The sequence below is a fragment of the Giraffa tippelskirchi genome, chromosome 14 (assembly GCF_054371585.1).
Source record: "Giraffa tippelskirchi isolate mGirTip1 chromosome 14, T2T-mGirTip1v1.2.pri, whole genome shotgun sequence".
NCBI classification, from domain to species: Eukaryota; Metazoa; Chordata; class Mammalia; order Artiodactyla; family Giraffidae; genus Giraffa; species Giraffa tippelskirchi.
This window is the reverse complement of record NC_137288.1, coordinates 70,952,943-70,970,443: the sequence shown is the minus strand read 5'-3', so window position 1 is coordinate 70,970,443 and position 17,501 is coordinate 70,952,943. Positions and strand designations below refer to the sequence as shown.

At 40.3% G+C, this 17,501-nt stretch overlaps 1 protein-coding gene across 1 annotated transcript in view; it reads right to left on the bottom strand.

Annotated features, from left to right (window-relative positions):
* CDH20 (cadherin 20) overlaps nt 1-17,501 on the bottom strand; it is a 65,469-nt gene that overhangs the window by 15,601 nt on the left and 32,367 nt on the right. The window contains exons 7-9 of the mRNA XM_081563032.1: nt 10,463-10,716; nt 2,947-3,083; nt 666-787 (exon numbers count right to left, since the gene is read on the bottom strand). Coding sequence (XP_081419158.1) covers nt 666-787; nt 2,947-3,083; nt 10,463-10,716 — 513 coding nt within the window. The remainder of the gene's footprint in view (nt 1-665; nt 788-2,946; nt 3,084-10,462; nt 10,717-17,501) is intronic.

The window sequence follows — 17,501 nt, the reverse complement described above, 5'->3', positions numbered from 1 at the left end:
TAGATGGTTTTCAGTTGCACCACTGGGATTTAGTCAAATATTCACTTAGGTTTTAAGCAGACTTAAAAAGCAAATGTATATGAGGATGATGGAGCTAATGCTGTTTCAAATAAGTAGACATTTGTTCCTTAAGATGCCTTTCCTCTCAAAACTTACTGTGACATGAGGGTACTGAGAACACGGGTGTTTTAGCTGAGGGAAGAGAGAGTAGGTAGGAATAGGGCAGATAGTCCCTCAGGAGGATGCTTGCTGTCAGAAGAAAGGGAGGGAGGAAGATGCAAAAAATGAACTTTCCTTACTGCAGATGTTTTCAAGGATTAGTGCTAAGCTGAGAAAAAGACTCTTCTTTTTTTATTTTTTTCCTTGATCTTCATGGTCCCTCGTTTCCAGGATCCAAAGCACGTGTTACTACAATTGGTTCTTTACAATTCAGTTACAAGGTGGGTAACTACCTTGATTCACAGCCTTATTTAGATCATAAAATGTAATAGAGGTTCTGAATAGTTGTCTTAGCAAATAAGCAGTTGCAACATGATAAACAGAAGTCGGGGACTCGTACAAACTGTTAGCTCCTGGAGTCTAAATTTCTTTGATGGCCAATCTGGTTATCCGTAACTGTCATTTCCGCGTGTTGGGAGGTTAACCACAGTGCATAGGCTGCTTACCTGCCCTGCTTTGGCATTCTCACAGACGAAAGCTTCATAGAATCTGGGGAACTCTGGAGCATTGTCGTTGACATCTAAGACTTTGATTGTGACAGGAACACTTCCAACCTGGGATGGATTGTCTAAAAGAAGCACACGCAATACAGGTAAACAAAAACCAAAGGTGAGGAGGATTCAGAAACACAAGGAAGCAGCTCTTTGTTGGAGCAAGTATTTGTCTCCTCATTCTGGTTTTTGAAGGAATGGATAAAGACAATGGAACTGGCAATGCCAGGTTGCAGGGGGTGCCTGTTAAGGGTGTGGCTGGAACATGAACGTGGGCAGGACAAGGTGTGTGCTGGAGAGAGAGTGTGACGTCAGGAGGATGAGGGGCGGGGTGAGACTCCTGGGGAAGCAGGCATCACAAATGAATCTTAAAAGAGGTTTTGAGTTTCTCACTTGGCTTAGACTTAGGTTCTGGAATTGAAGGCAGGTTGCAGCCTGGGCAGTGAGCGTGGCACCGACAAGGTCCTTCCCTGGGAAACAGTACCCAGCATCTCAGCATCAAGCTGCCATGTCCTTACACTACGTCTGTGTGCTTCTGTGCTTTCTGTTTTGTGCATCTGCTAGCAAGACGTGTCCTAATGTAACTGCTTCTCCACTTTACACCATTTTGGCCAACAAAAGGTTTCATAGGAACCTTGTACTTTCAGATAGTGGGGAAAACCTGTAATGGTTCTTTGAATTACTGTTTCAGAAGATTTTAAGTTATTCATAGGATTACAGGGAATGCTGCACATTTATTTCTGCTTTTGGACTCGGGAGATACTACAGGATCAAACACACACCAAATCCACATTTTTGGCTGAGACAGAAGCTACTCACAGCCATTCATGGGGAAAAAATACCCTTTTGGTCTGTCTTCTGCTTGACACTGCCACACACAGGTAATTTCACAACCCCACTGCTGACCCTCCTGTCTCTTTCTGTTTTGGCCACTATCCCAGGAAGACAAAATAGAAATTATAAGACATAGAAAGTATGCTTAGTAAATAATTTCATTAAATCTCAAAATGCGCTGTTCCTTTGGTTCATTTTTTCCCTCAAGAATATTTATACCTTGTTTTTCCCCTAAATATATTGCTTGGTTAGCAAGAGTGCTGACATTTAAATTTTTCCATTATAACTTGTGCTGGTGATTGTTTATACAAGCAATGATGAAAATTTCAGAAAAATGAGAATAAATGTGATTCATAGTCATATGACCAGAGATATCCATTATATATTATGTATAATGTTACATGTGTCCAAACTCCCTCCCTCCCTCTCACACACACACACACACACACTCTGAAATTAAAAGAAAAAAATTTGATTTAGAACTTCAATATTTTAGGGAAAGATTTTCCTGAAAGTCATTGAAATGTACCTTGAAATTAATTAATTGGTACATTAATTAGTATTAATGTAAACAGGATATTACTGTATGTACCATAATTTAGTCAAACTCCTATTATTAGACATTTAGGCATTTCCCCTCTTTTAAAATAACAATGCAGTGGATATTTTGGTACATGAATCTTTGTTAATATTATGATTATTTCCTTAAGATAATTATTAGAAGTAGAATTCTTGAGAAAAAGAGTATGAATGTATTGAAGAATCCGAATACAAAAGATTTCTTACCAAATTGCCCTCATGAATGACTACATACTTCTGCCAGCACATTAGGATTTACCATTTCCCTTAATATTTCTCATCACTGGGTGTTGTGAAAAAAAAATGGAATGTAGTAGTATATAATATGTGTTGAGATTATATGTTAATTTAGTTTATTAATTTTCAATTTTATTTTCAGGTTTATGTTAATCTGTTGTAAGATGTTTCAAATTCTTATATATATGTATATATGCATAATAAGGGTGATATGTTATAAATGCTTCCTTTCATCCAATAATAATATACTATTTGCATTCCTAATCATATTAAAGATTGAAAGCATCTTAGATTTCTCAAGAATTGTCCCTTTTCTTCATACAGAAGTAGCTCTTTAGTTCAAGGATGCTATTTTTTGTGCTGCTTTTGCATGATATATTTGTTCTTTTCTCTAGCACAGGACCAGGTATATAGAGATCCTCAACGAGTATTTGAACTAAATACATTCATTCAGTTGCATAAACCAGGATTTCCATTTCTTTCCGTAAGGAATATAATTTTTGTTCCAGAAGGCTCTGGAAACGTCCACTTTCTACAATGCTTATGTTTTGTCACTATATGGAGACCAGTGTATCGTTTTACTCACTCATTTCCATAGCAAGGACAGTGATATTATGCCAAGAAAACTCTTCCCGGTCAAGAGGTCTTGCAGTCATTAGGGCACCTGTTGTAATGTCCACATAGAAGAATCTTCCAGGATCACTGCTTCTGTCAATGGAATATCTGTAGAAACAGAGATTGAATGTGTTGTCTTATCTGGATAAGCAATGTATTCGCACTTACAGCATGTTACAGGAGAGAGCTGGGTGCGTGCTGTGTGAGACAGTGAAACAGGACTAGCTCTGAATCACAGGCCCGTGAAGCTGAGTGCAGACCGTGTGAGGCAGGACTAGCTCTGAATCACAGGCCCTGGAAGGCTGCATTCCTGTTATATCATGTCCAAAACCACTGCCCGCCCCACCTAAAAAAGAATCCTCAAACACAAGACAACAACAAATATTGTTACTGCTTTAAACTGTCCTAAGACTTTAGGGACACTCTGAATATCAACCCCTGCATGTCTTTGTTCAAAACAACTTTTATTCAGATAAATCCAGAAATGCTAAATTGGAACTGGAAAAGATGGAGTTGTGTGGTTCTGGTTCCTATAAGTAGTATCACCTATTGAGAAGGAAAAATTTGATTCAGGTCCTTTGTAAACATACTAATGACTGACTTGTTGGCAGACACAGTTAACATTATTTGCTAGATGGAGTGTCCTTATCTAGGGAATGTTTTTAGCAAGATGTACCGGGGTCTATCTAGGTTGTTTATTGTAAATAGCCTGGAATTTATGGGGCACAGCTTGCTTGAAAATGTCATGTGAGTAGTGTAGTTAATGGAGTATAAAAAGCAGATGTTATGTAACTAAAACAGCTTTCAGGCAATGCCCTTCATTCATTGCATACACCTTTCATATTCTGTGTGGACCAACATGCATCCTTATACAGGAAATAGAAGGATATTTACAGGGACCTACACCTAATGGTTCTAGACCTCTCTAAGGATAGAGAAGTGTTGAAAGTGTTAGTGACAGTCGTGTCCGATTTTTTGCGACCCCATGGACTGTAGCCCACCAAGCTCCTCTGTCAGTGGGATTTCCCAGGCAAGAATACTGGAGTGGGTTGCCATTTCCTCCTTCAGGGCATCTTCCCTACCCAGGGATAGAACCCGATTCTATCCCTGCAAGCAGATTCTTTACCACTGAGACACCAGGGGAGCCCGAGGAGAGAGTGCTTAGCTCATGTTCTGCTGTTGTTTATATCCTTTGAGTCCTTATTCACCTTGACACTGGGTGAGAGCTGTAATTCCTGTTGAATCTAAGTTGGGTATCTGACCCTTTGTGTTTTCTTACCTAAGTTGTCTTACCTGGCGCCCATCTTGGGAGATTGACTAGGTGTGGAGGAAAGCTTAGGCATCTGTATGTTTAAAAGCTTTCTAAGGGATTTTGATGTGTAGCCATGATTGAGAACCATTCTTGAGAATCTTATGTAGTCCTTGGTAATGGGCAGTAGTTATGGTTGCTGCCATCTATTGTATACCAGGCATTTTATAGCTTCTTTTAAAATTCTACAGCATCTCTAAGATATATATATATATATAAATATATATATCAACCAAGAGAAAAGGAGACTAGAGAGTAAGAGAGGTGACTTTCATACAGTTACACAGCTGATAATTTTCAGGTAGTAGTAAGATCTGAAATACACATGTTTATGTATAAACTACTGTATATATTATAGATTGTAAGTTACATTTAACAGTGGAGAAAGGAATGGCAACCCACTCCAATGTTCTTGCTTGGAGAATTCCATGGACAGAGGAGCTTGGTGGGCTGTAGTCCATGGGGCCACAAAGAGTTGGACATAGCAGCTAACACTACACAACATACATAAATACATATATAAGCTATTGTAATATATGGGGTTCAAAATTCCATTTAAAGTTGCCAGCGGGTACAAACAAACCTATTTACAAAACAGAGATAGAGTCACAAATGTAGAAAACAAACTATGGTTACCAAGGGGGAAGGCGGGGAGGGATAAATTGGGAGACTGAGATTGACATGTGCACATTGCTGTATATAAAATAGATAACTAATAAGGACCTGTGTATAGTGCAGGGAACTCTGCTCAATACTCTGCAGTGACCCATATGAGAATAGAACCTAAGAGAGTGGATATATGTATAACTGATTCAGTTTGTTGTACTGCAGAAAATAATACAACATTGTAGATCAACTATAATCCAATAAAAGCTAATTAGAAAAAAGTTGCCAGTGGAATTCCCTGGCAGTCCAGTGGTTAAGGACTGCAGGCTCTCACTGCTGAGAGCCTGGGCTCAATCACAAGTCAAGTGGCACAGCCCCCAAAAAGCTGCCAGCAATTGCAGTCTGTATCTTCAAGTTGTTGAAACTGGGAAATACTGCCCTTTTGATGGCAGTAAGCAGTTTCTTTAGTGCATTGTTTTTCATACTGAAATCATTATGGTGGCTTATGACTACTGTAGAAAGAAAATGAAATGAAATATAGGCATGCCAGACTATTACTTTACAGTAAGGGTAAATACTGATGGTAAACTGTTTGGTTCAGTATATATAAATACGTACATGTAGTTTACACCTGTATATATGGGGCTTCCCAGGTGGCGCTCGTGGTAAAGAATCCACCTGCCAGTGCAGGAGATGTAAGAGACATGAGCTGATCCCTGGGCAGGAAGACCCCCTGGAGGTGGGCATGGCAACCCACTCCAGTAGTCTTGCCTGGAGAATCCCATGGACAGAGGAGCCTGGCGTGGTATAGTCCATGGGGTCACAAAGAGTCGGACACGACTGAAGTGACTTAGCATGCACGTACCTGTATATATAAAGCATTTTGTTTCAAGTATGCATTTTTTTCCCGTTGAGATTCAGGGTGACTGTTCACAGAACTGGGAATTAAAAGGTAAGGTGACCACTAAAGGCTGGAGAAGTTGGAATCATTTCAGTTGAAACTTTCCAAGTGTTGGGAAATTTAAATACGTCATGCTCTTCTTTGCTTCTGACCCTGTTCCTGTAGCCTGTCCCTGCTCTAAACGTCTTGCATACGTTGTCTCATGTAATCTCCACAAAAACCTTGTGAGGCGGGTATTGTTATTATCCCCGTTCTACAAGTGAGAAGCCGAAGCATGGAAATGTTAAGACGTTTGTCCAAGGTTGCACAGCTGAGAATCAAACCTAGGCGTATGAGATGTGTGGGATTCCTTAAGGAAACAAAGCCGCCTCTTTTTCTGAAGCTAGATGGAGCCATGATGGCCAACAGTTGACTATTTAATAAAGAATAAACACATGCCTACCAAGTTCGTTTAAAATCAATTGGAGCATTTTTTTTTTCTGGGTGTAATTAGTGATTTAAAGTCTCCTGGCTCTTTGAAGATTTGAATTTATCTTAGAACAAAAGCACGGGTTGGCTCCTGACAGTCTTTTCTTTGAGCTCCCCCAACATGAGAAAAGCCAGCCATTCAGCCCACAGAGCCCGCCAAGAGGCAGCCTGTGAGGAACCAGCTTTCCGCACGCACACCTCCAATACTGCAGCGAATGTCACAGATGGCAGTGGAGATGGAGCGACGGAAACAGCCAACCGACAGAACCCCTGACAGGACCACCTGCTGACGCTGAGCGGAGACCCCCGAGCTGCCTGAGAGGCCTCCCTCAGCGAGCGGAATCCCTCTCTCGTCTCCCACGCGGGGCCTGCACTGAGGCAATGATAGCATTCATTACTCTGAATGGGACACTGCGCTAATTTTCAGGAGCCTGGAGAACAAATTTAAAGGTGTAGATACAGATAGAAAATGAGGAAATTGGGAGACACTGGTGAATTATGTAGGTGGCTTTCCTTTCTCTGACTAGAATACTCTCACCTGCTGTGGGCCGAACAGGCCTAACATATCCATACAAAACTGCCTTCAGCGAACAATGCTGGTGTTCGTTGAGCTCCCTGCTTGTTTACTTGGCTGAGGAAATTTTCTGAATTTAGGAGCGATTTGAAAGAGTTTCATGGACAGGATCCCAAAATCCACACACACACTGCAGGAAAGCACAGAGGGGCCGGCTGTTTCCATACCTGCAGAAGCCTGTTTCAATTGCTGAATGGTTCCTGCTTGCTAGAAATTCCTCAAGCATTTATTAAAAATTCAGGTGATCCAGACATTATATTTTTCATGTATATATAACTAAATCTGGAGACTTGATATTGGGCTTTACTAGTAAATGATGACCAGCTTATATGCCTGGACACACCATAAATTTTCTAGAAATGAGATTATAAAAGCCCTGATAATGTCATATGTATGCCTATGGCTGATTCATGTTGAAGTTTGGCAGAAACCAACAAAATTCTGTAAAGCAATTATCCTTCAATTAAAAATAAATTTAAAAAAATCCTGATAATCTTTTTAAAAAGTTCAGTGACCTTTATCTGTAGCATTTTTAACCTGGATGATGTGTCAATTTTTGGATGATTTAATATGTATTGTATTTTTAGGAATATGAACCTCATTTATTGGTAATTAAAATGCAGAAGATAAATTCGATAGCCAAGCAGCATATAACACATTCAAAGTATTTTAACACAAAATAGGTTTTATAGGAAAAAAATGAGAAAATGAGCAATTTGAGGAAAGATAACATAGGAAAAGTAATTTCCAGATGGGTTTATTAAGTGATAGCCAGAGATCTGACTTCTGGGTGCTTTCTCACTGAGAATCCAGGATCCCCAGTGTTCTGCTTGGGTCCAGGGACCATACTTTTTTCTTGTTGGACACTACAGAGCCAGAGACTATCTGGCTCTGTGAATTCTGATCCTTCTTTCCAACCCAAATGCAGAGAGATGATTATCTCCAGTTCTGATAAGTGGAATTCAGGTTTACCTCCGTCCTGGGATGTTGGTCTTCAGCAGACCTGTGGCTGTTGCTTTGTTCCTGCCAGTCTCTCTCTCAAGACCTAGAGTCAGGACTTCCTTGGCAATCCAGTGTTAACACTCGCACAGAAAGCACAGGTTCAATCCTGGGTTGAAGGAGCTGAGATTCCCACAGGCCACGTGGTGCGGCCAGAAAGAATCAAGACCTAGAGTCTTGCGCTAGAATAAGCCCCGTGGTCCCTGCTCCAGGCCTCTGCCTGTTCACTCTCGGATTCCTCCTGACCGGGATCTATTGGACTAGACGGGTGCTCCACTATAGATGATCCCGCTGCCAGCTGTCCTGCCTTGCTGGCCAGCTGATGGTTTTCAACAGCGTATCACCTGAAGCAGCATTTTCTGTTAGCCAGACAGGATTCCCTCACGCTGTGTGCCTCCTTTTGCTCCAGGCCTGCAGTGGATCTAGGCCTGCTGGTATTTCTCTTTCCTTCTTGGATATGTGTTGAGATGATGACCTTAGTCCTGGATAATCATGTTCATGCTAGGGGGGTGTGTGTGTGGGTGTGTGTGAATTTCCTTAGTTCCTGACTGCTTTCTGTCTCTTGCTTATCGTTTAGTAGAGTGACTCCTGACAAAACCAAATTTCTAATGCTTACCACTCAGGAGTCTATAGAGTCAGAATCTAGAAAAAAGATGTGGAATTATCCACTGATAGTCTCATTGACTCTTTTAGAAACAGGATCTGAGTTTTTCAAACTGTTCTTGTTTTATTTCAGACATTTTCCCTCCATGAAGTTTTATTCTCTAAAGTTTTCCCCACAGTTCTCTGATATGAGTAGATCAATCAGAACATAGTTATGTATTCTTGGCTTTTGATATTAATGTAATATTTGTATTATAGATTTATAATAGAATTGGTTTCATTTATGTTGTTTTTTTGGGGAAAATATGATTTAACTAACTTATTCCCATCTGATACACTTAAAGCTTAAGGTTGAACTATCACTTCTATAAAATTGTCATAACTTATAAAGATTCGTTGCCTACTAAAAATCAAGTATCAGAATTGAAGCAAGACAATTTTAGCCATTTTAATGCCTGAAGATGTAAAATGTTTGCTACTTGGTTAGAGGAAGCAGATTTCCCCCACTAATGTTAGTCTCAGGAGAGAACCGTCTTTATTAAATGGCAGAAGTACATTTTCCTTCGAAACGGCGCCTGGTGAGGGAAGTAAACAGCTGACAGAAAAGGCCTCTGATGGCGTTGAGGTGCGTTTAAACTGCGTTCTCTGCGCTGACGCCCGAGATCCATTTGTGTGGCTTTCGACAGTTACCGTGGCAGGTGGCCTCAGCCTGGGAAGCCTGGTCTTGTGTGTCGAGCTTCAGAGGCTTGGCAGTTGCTCCAGAAGGTTGAAGTGTCAGCCTGTCCACCAGCTGTTTGCTCTTTGGCTCCAGGGTTGATGGGAAGTGGCCATGGCTATAAGAGCAGCTCTCCACCTGCTCTTGAGGAGGAAGCATCTAGGTTGGAATCTTGATGTTCAAAACGTGCTTTGGAGAGGCTGATTTGTGGATTTGCAGTAGAAAGTCAGTCTACATGGCATCAAAGCTGTTGACAACAGTGGGAGTTTTCTATGTTCTTTCTGTAGTATATGGAAATACGTGTTTATATATGTTATTTTTTCCATTTTTAAAGTAAAAATGTCAAAGGTTGACATAAATTAAGAGTATACAATAATCACCTTTATATTCACCACTGCTGCTGCTGCTGTGAAGTCACTTCAGTCGTGTCCGACTCTGCGCGACCCCATAGACGGCAGCCTACCAGGCTCCGCAGTCCTTGGGATTCTCCAGGCAAGAATACTGGAGTGGGTTGCCATTTCCTTCTCCAGTGCATGAAAAGGAAAAGTGAAAGTGAAGTCGCTCAGTCGTGTCCGACTCTGCGACCCCATGGACTGCAGCCTACCAAGCTCCTCCATCCATGGGATTTTCCAGGCAAGAGTACTGGAGTGGGGTGCCATTGCCTTATCTGATTAAGATTCAGCAATTTTTAATGCTTTGATATCTATGTGTCTATTTGGCAACATCTGGGGTCTTTTGGGGGGGCTTCCCCAATGGCTCAGTGGGTAAAGAATCCGCTTGCAGTGCAGGAGACAAAGGAGATGTAGGTTTGATCCCTAAGTTGGGAAGATCCCCTGGAGCCTAAGGGAATGGCAGTCCACTCCAGTATTCTTGCCTGGAGAATCCCATGAACAGAGGAGCATGGCGGGCTACAGTCTATGGGGTGTGCAGAGTCAGACTTTATAGATTGTTACAACTCAGGGGATGCTTCGGTTTTTTTTTTTTAGCAGGTAGAGGCCAGAGATGCTGCTAAACACTGTAAAATGTATATGATACCCCACTCAACAAAAAATTATCTACCCCTAAATGTCAGTAAGGCCACAGCTGAACACCGAGGGGTGTGTGCATGTGTGTTGCTGAACCAGCTGACAGGGAGTTGTAGTCATAATGATACTTCACTTCTAAATAATATGAAAAGTCCATGTCATTTAAGAAAAAAGCATTTAAAGAAAGCGTCTCCAGAGATGGAAGCAGCAAACAGAAAAAGTGCTAGAAAATTAGATACAAGGGCAGATTCTCAGATATAAGGCAAAGGTGAAATGTGTGGAAAAACCTGATTGAGTTGTTGGTCACATCCGGGTCCTTGGCAGAAATGATCTGTATGGTTGTCCCAATCGCCACATCTTCAGGTACCTCCACAAAATAAAAGCCAGGGTCGAACACAGGGGGCTCATCCACGTCTTCCACACTGATGTGCACCGTGGTTGTGTCTTGAAATGGGCCCAGGTTCAGAAACCGCATCTCGAGGTGAGGGTTGGCTCCCTCCACTTTTAAGGTGTAGCTTTTCTTGCTTTCAAAACTCAGGGGCTGAAAAGTAAGGACAGGAAGATTGGTTAGTTAGGAGCATATATGCCAAGGCTCTAAAGGATGGATGATACTGATGGCTGGCGGGTAGTTTCCCAAATGCATTAAAATGGTGGAAAAGAGACAAGAGGAAAAATAAGGGGAAATTTCCTTTTGTTCCATGGTTCTTGCAGTTTCAACAATTTGGGTAAACAAAGTAAAGAGGATGGTAGATACTTCAGAGATAGTAACGCAAGCCAGCCTGCTGATGAAGAAAGCCACTGCACCCTGGGCAAGGCTGACTTTGACCTGTCTACTCTGTAATCTGCATGGTCATCGTGAGAAAGGCTTGTTCATTTGAAAAGGTATCATGATAATTAAGAGCGGGTTTGAGTTGTTTCAGTATATCCAAGCAACTGAGGCCTAGGCTTCTCTGTTTTCTCCCTTAAAGAATATTCTTAAGTACAGAGGCAATAGTGACCTTTTCTAAGAAACTATCATTATGTGGGTTTCCCAGGTGGTGCTAGCGGTAAAGAACCCGCCTACCAGTGTAGGAGACATAAGAGACCTCCAGTGGAGGATGTTGTTCCCGATTTCTGACAGCTATGAATGAAGCCACTGTGAACATTTGTATACGGGTTTTTGTGGAAGCATAGGTTTTCATTTCACTTGAGTAAATACCTTGGAGTGAGATTGCGGGAGTATATGGTTAAGTATATTTCTAACTTTATAAGACACTTCCAAACCAATTTTCGAAGTGGCTGTACCATTTTGCATTCCCCCCAGGAAGGTATGAGAGTTCTAGTTGCTCCACATCCTTGTTGTCATTTGGTTTTCTCAGTTTCCTGATGTTAGCATCCTAGTGGGTGTGAAACAGTGTCTCATGGTGGTTTTGATTTGCATTTCCCTAATGCCTAATGATGTTAGACATCTTTATATCTTCTTGAAGAGTTCTTTATGTATTTTATGTTACAGTCCATTATCAGACAGGGATTTGCAAATATTTTTTCTCAATCTGTGATTTGTTTTTTCACTCTTTTATCAGTGATGAGAAGAAACTCTTAATTTTGATAAAATCTCATTTATCACTTTTTATTTTGTAGATTGGGGTTTTTGTGTCATATCTAAGAAATCACCTAACCAGGGTCACAAAGTTTTCTCCTATATTTTCTTCTAGAAATTTTATAGTTTAGTTTTTTATATTTAGGTAGATCATTTAAATTTCTTTTTATAGGTATGAATCAAGGTTCTCTTTTTATTGTTTTCGGATACAGATGTCCAATTTTTCTAGTACTGTCTGTTGAAAGACTACAGTGAGTTTTTAATTATTATTAAAGTTTCTTTTTAAATAACTTACTTGAAGTGAAATGAAGTGAAAGTCTCTCAGTCCTGTCCAACTCTTTGTGACCCCATGGACTATACAGTCCATGGAATTCGCCAGGGCAGAATACTGGAGTGGGTAGCTTTTCCCTTCTCCAGGGGATCTTCCCAGCCCAGGGATCAAACCCAGGTCTCCCTCTTTGCAGGCAGATTCTTTACCAGCTGGGCCACAAGGGAAGCCCAAATAAGTTACCTAGTCATTTTTATATTATTTAATGTTATTGTATCCTTTAAGTAATTTTATTGCTTAAGATTTAAAGAAAACGTTGCCTTAATACCTTAAACTTTAAATTGCCCATAATTGATATATGAGTTTGACATTTCTCTCTTGAAAAGTTTTTGTACTTCTTTTTACATATTTAAATAGTAAATCAAAGAGTAGAAATGTCTGAGACCCCTAGTTAAATTCAGGAAATTTCCTAGAGTCGGAGCACATAAAAGTGAAGTCATTGTATCCTTGAAAATTGAGTAATGAAAATTATGTCAGAAAATAGTAACGCAGCTACCCTAAGCAGAATTAATAATTCCCTCTTCTTCTCCCCCAGCACTTTGTCTTATTTCCATTATGGTTCTTCTTATTTTGATTATAAATATTCCTTTCTGTGTTAGTTGCCTTCATGATACTAAAGGGCAAAGACTATGATTTAGTCAGATTTTTATTCCCCAGTGCCTAGGGAGAGCCTAAAACCCCGAAATGTTGTTACGTTGGGTAGTGCAAAAGTTTGTCAACGTATTAACGTGTATTAGTTGAGTGGCAATATATACAGATGTTATATTGCTATATTTCAGTGATTGAATGATATAAATTTTTTCATATTTTGACATTTTGGATATAGAGTTGCTTCTGCAATTGATGGCACCCTGTGATTTCTGTAGGAGGTGGGATGTAGTTGTCAGCGTCTATGCTGGCTAAACCTGGTCAAAGTCATCAGTGTTGTACTTCATTTGAGTTCTGCACTTGTTGGTAATACGTGCGTTGAATTTTGCTGCCTTCTAAAGTGTCTTTAAAAAGATTGTATTATGATTCAACATTGAAACAAAAGTTGTTGTGTAGGCAAAATGACATAGAAGCAACAGCAGGGAATAAATCTGATATTAGTGAAGCAAATATGTCTGTGTTTGCAAGAACTTTTCCAGTGACTACAAACTGAGGCATAAGAAAGCATTGTGCCATTAAAATTAGCAGAGTTTTTTTTTTTTTTTTTTTAAGGGATATCTAAAACCATGATGAGAATTCATGGCACCTTAGGTTTGATAAAATACAAAAGATTTCTGCTTTGTGGCCTAAGAGGGGAGTGGACTGAAAACAGTTGTTTATTGAAGGCTGGAAGATGGAAGACACACTGAACACATGAGATCATGCTCATACATAGAACAAAGAGTATTCTGAAAATTAGCTATTCCAAGTTATCTTTGAAGCATTTAAATTAAGAGACTGAAAATCAATTGATTGATTACTTGAAAGCCAAAAAGACCCAAGGTACTGAGTAATAATCAGTGTGGCTTTATGAAGATCCAATTCTATCAATTCAACTTAATTTCTCTTTTTGAAAAAGTATCTGCTATTTTAGACAAATAACAGGCTTGAGAGAAATAAATCAAAAGCAGAACTTTTGTTTCAATTTTACATGACATTTTTAATGATAAAGTAGGAATATTGGTGTGGATTGAGCATCTGAGTGACTGTTGTTCCAAAAGTATAGATTGATTGATTAGTCAATAGCCTCTAAAGTATTTATTATATTTGACTTGTCCATCTACTCAACTTATTGACCTCTTTCTTAATTCCATTTTCTGACACCACATAAGTTCAGAAGAGAAATCCAAGTGACCTTGGCACAAGTGATAAATATTTTGATTAAAGATGGATATAGTTTTAGCAATGACAGTTTTAGCAATGACAATGAAAGACAGTGTTCTCTCTTAGGAGATTTAATCTTTTCTCCAGGTAAGGGAGCTGGAGAAGCGACATTTTGAGATTCCTTTCAGATATAGCCATACCACTGTGACCAATCTCATTATATGCAAAATTGTAACAGTTAATATTTTTTAAATTAGTCGCTTACAGTAAGGTCTAAGATATATTCTAATAATTTTATATAAATTAATAGTATTGTGTTATTATTAAGGAGGCTTCCCTCGTGGCTCTGCCTGTAATGCAGAAGATGGTAAAGAATGTGCCATGCAGGAGCCGTGGCTTCTATCCCTTGGTCAGGAAGATCCCCTGGAGTAGGAAATTGCAACCCACTCCAGTATTCTTGCTTAGGAAATCCATGGACAGAGGAACCTGGTGGGCTACAGTCCATGGGATCGCAAAGAGTTGAATTAAATATTATTTTAAGATATAAAATAAAATTATACTGAAACCTCAAAAATTCTTTTTTTTGATTGCTTAATTTTTTAAAGATAATTTTTGCCTAAAAGAGACAATAATTATCCAAAACTTTGAACTTTTACTTTGTTGGTAAATATATTATTAATTTATAACTTGAGGCATGCCACATAGGGGAACCAGAGATCACACTGCCAACATCCACTGGATCATTGAAAAAGCAAGAGAGTTCCAGAAAAACGTCTACTTCTGCTTTATTGATTAGGCCAAAGCCTTTGACTATGTGGATCACTATAAACTGTGTAAAATTCTTCAAGAGATGGGAATACCAGACCACCTGACCTGCCTCCTGAGAAATCTGGATGCAGGTCAAGAAGCAATAGTTAGAACTGAACATGGAACAGCAGACTGGTTCCAAACTGGGAAAGGAGTCCATCAAGGCTGTATATTGTCACCCTACTTATTTAACTTATATGCAGAGTACATCATGTGAAATGCTGGGCTGGATGAAGCACAAGCTGGAATCAAGATTGCTGGGAGAAATATCAATAACGTCAGATATGCAGATGACACCACCCTTAGGGTAGTAGAAAGCGAAGAACTAAAGAGCCTCTTGATGAAAGTAAAAGAGGAGAGTGAAAAAGCTGGCTTAAAACTCAACATTCAAAAACTAAGATCATGGCATCCAGTCCCATCACTTCATGGCAAATAGATGGGGAAACAGTGGAAACAGTGAGAGACTTTATTTTTTGGGGCTCCAAAATCATTGCAGTCAGATGGGGACTGCAGCCATGAAACTAGACACTTGTTCATTGGAAGAAAAGCTATGACAAACCTAGACAGAATATTAAAAAGCAGAGACATTACTTTGCCAACAAAGGTCCACCTAGTCAAAGCTATGGTTTTTCCAAGAATCATGTATGGATGTGAGAGTTGGACTATAAAGAAAGCTGAGCACCGAAGAATTGATGCTTTTGAACTGTGGTGTTGGAGAAGACTCTTGAGAGTCCCTTGGACTGCAAGGAGATCGAACCAGTCCATCCTAAAGGAAATCAGTCCTGAATATTCACTGGAAGGACTCATGCTGAAGCTGAAACTACAATACTTTGGCCACCTCATGCGAAGAGTTGACTCATTGGAAAAGACCCTGATGCTGGGAAAGATTGAAGGCGGGAGGAGATGGGGACGACAGAGGATGAGATGGTTGGATGGCATCACTGACTCAATGGACATGAATTTGAGCAAACTCTAGGAGATGGTAAAGGACAGGGAGGCCTGACGTGCTGCAGTCCATGGGTCTCAAAGAGTTGGACACGACTGAGCGACTGAACTGACTGACATAATAGGGGAACATTCTTAATCTTATCATACACTGACTTTGTATTATTATTTCTAATGACCTTTTATAATTTTTTATTAATCCTCAAAGAATATGAATAAAATAAACTTCAGTATTTAAATTATATCCAAATTTATATGACAATCCCAAAATTAATGTCAGCATTTTGCACAGTTTTGAGGTCATTGTATGCCAGTTACAAAGATTTCTGGTTGGAGGAATGCTGGATATATCTGTTGTATTGCTGTACTTGATTGCACTTTAAATAAATATCGGACAAACATGTAAACTCTTCCCTTCTTTCCTTCTAAAGCAGCGTTAATTCAGCTCTATGGAACAGTATAGAATAAGGTTATTATTAAACACATTAACTCATAGCACAGTCTGTTATGACTTCATTGCTTTTGTCAGGGTCATCAATGATCTCCATGTTCCTAAAGCCTGTGGTTGATTTTCAGTGTTCTATGTCCTTTAGCAGCGTTTATCACAGGCAGTCACTCACTTCTCTTGGACAGCGTCTCCCTGCCTTCCAGGACACCACAGTCTCCTGATTTTCCTCTGCTTGCCTGGCCTCTCCACCTCAGTCTCCTTGCTTGTCTCTGCCCTCCCTGGCCTCACCTCTTCGGGTACCACGGGGCTTACTTCACGCTCTCTTCTCTAGTGATGCTCAATCCCTTGGCATATTATTATTATTTTTCTTGCTTTAAGTACCATTTATGACTCTCAAATTTATATTTCTCACTCAGAACTCTTCTCCAAATTCCAGACTCCTATAACCAACAGCGACTATATATCTCCACTTAGGTGTCTAATGAACATTGCAAATGCAACATGCCCAGAACTGAATCCCGATATTTCCCCATCTCACTTAGTGCCAGCTCTATCCTTTTTGTTGCTCAGCTTACTCCTCTTTTTCTTCCTAACAGATTGAATAAGGATGTGAAAGAAAAAAAGCAGGACTGTTGGTCCTACTTTCAAAATGTATTCAGATTCTGACCACTTCTCACTGCCTCCATTCCCAATACCCTAGACCAAGCCATCGTCCTCTCTTACCTGGATTATCACAATAGCATCCCCGCTAGTCTCCCCATTTCCATTCTTGCCCCCTTATGGTCTTTTCTCAACACAGATTGCACAGTAATTATTTCATAGTAAAAGTCCAATGATGTCACACATCTGTTAAAATTCTCCAGTTCTCCACTTTAGTCAGAAAAAAACCCAGCATCCTTCCGTCTGCATACACGGTCCTAACACGGTCTGGCCCCCTTGTGCCTTTTCTGACCTCATCTCCTGCTAGTGTCCCTCCGGAACCTTAGAAAGCCCCTGTCTGCTCTTGAAACAGGCCAGGCAGAGTCCCGTCTCAGGGTCAGTGCTCTGGCTGCCCCTTTGTCTGGAACTCTGTAACAACCCACTCCCTTGTCCACAGGGCTGCCATTTATGGTCCCTGCTGAAAGTCATCTATGGGGCTCCTCCTGGGGTCGTGCATTGCCAGTCTACCCGACTCTATGCTGTAACTCTGCGGACTTCTTTTTTAAATATATGTTTAGTCATTTGGCTGCACCTGGTCCTGATTGTGGCCTGTGGGATCTTTGGTTGCAGGATGTGGGATCTAGTTCCCTGACCAGGGATCGAGCCCAGACTCTCTGCATTGGGAACACAGAATCTTAGCCACTGGACAACCAGGGATGTCCCGACTCTGCCCACTTTAAGTCTTTTCATACATGTCACTTCTCTGTGAGGCCAATGCCAAGCGTGCAG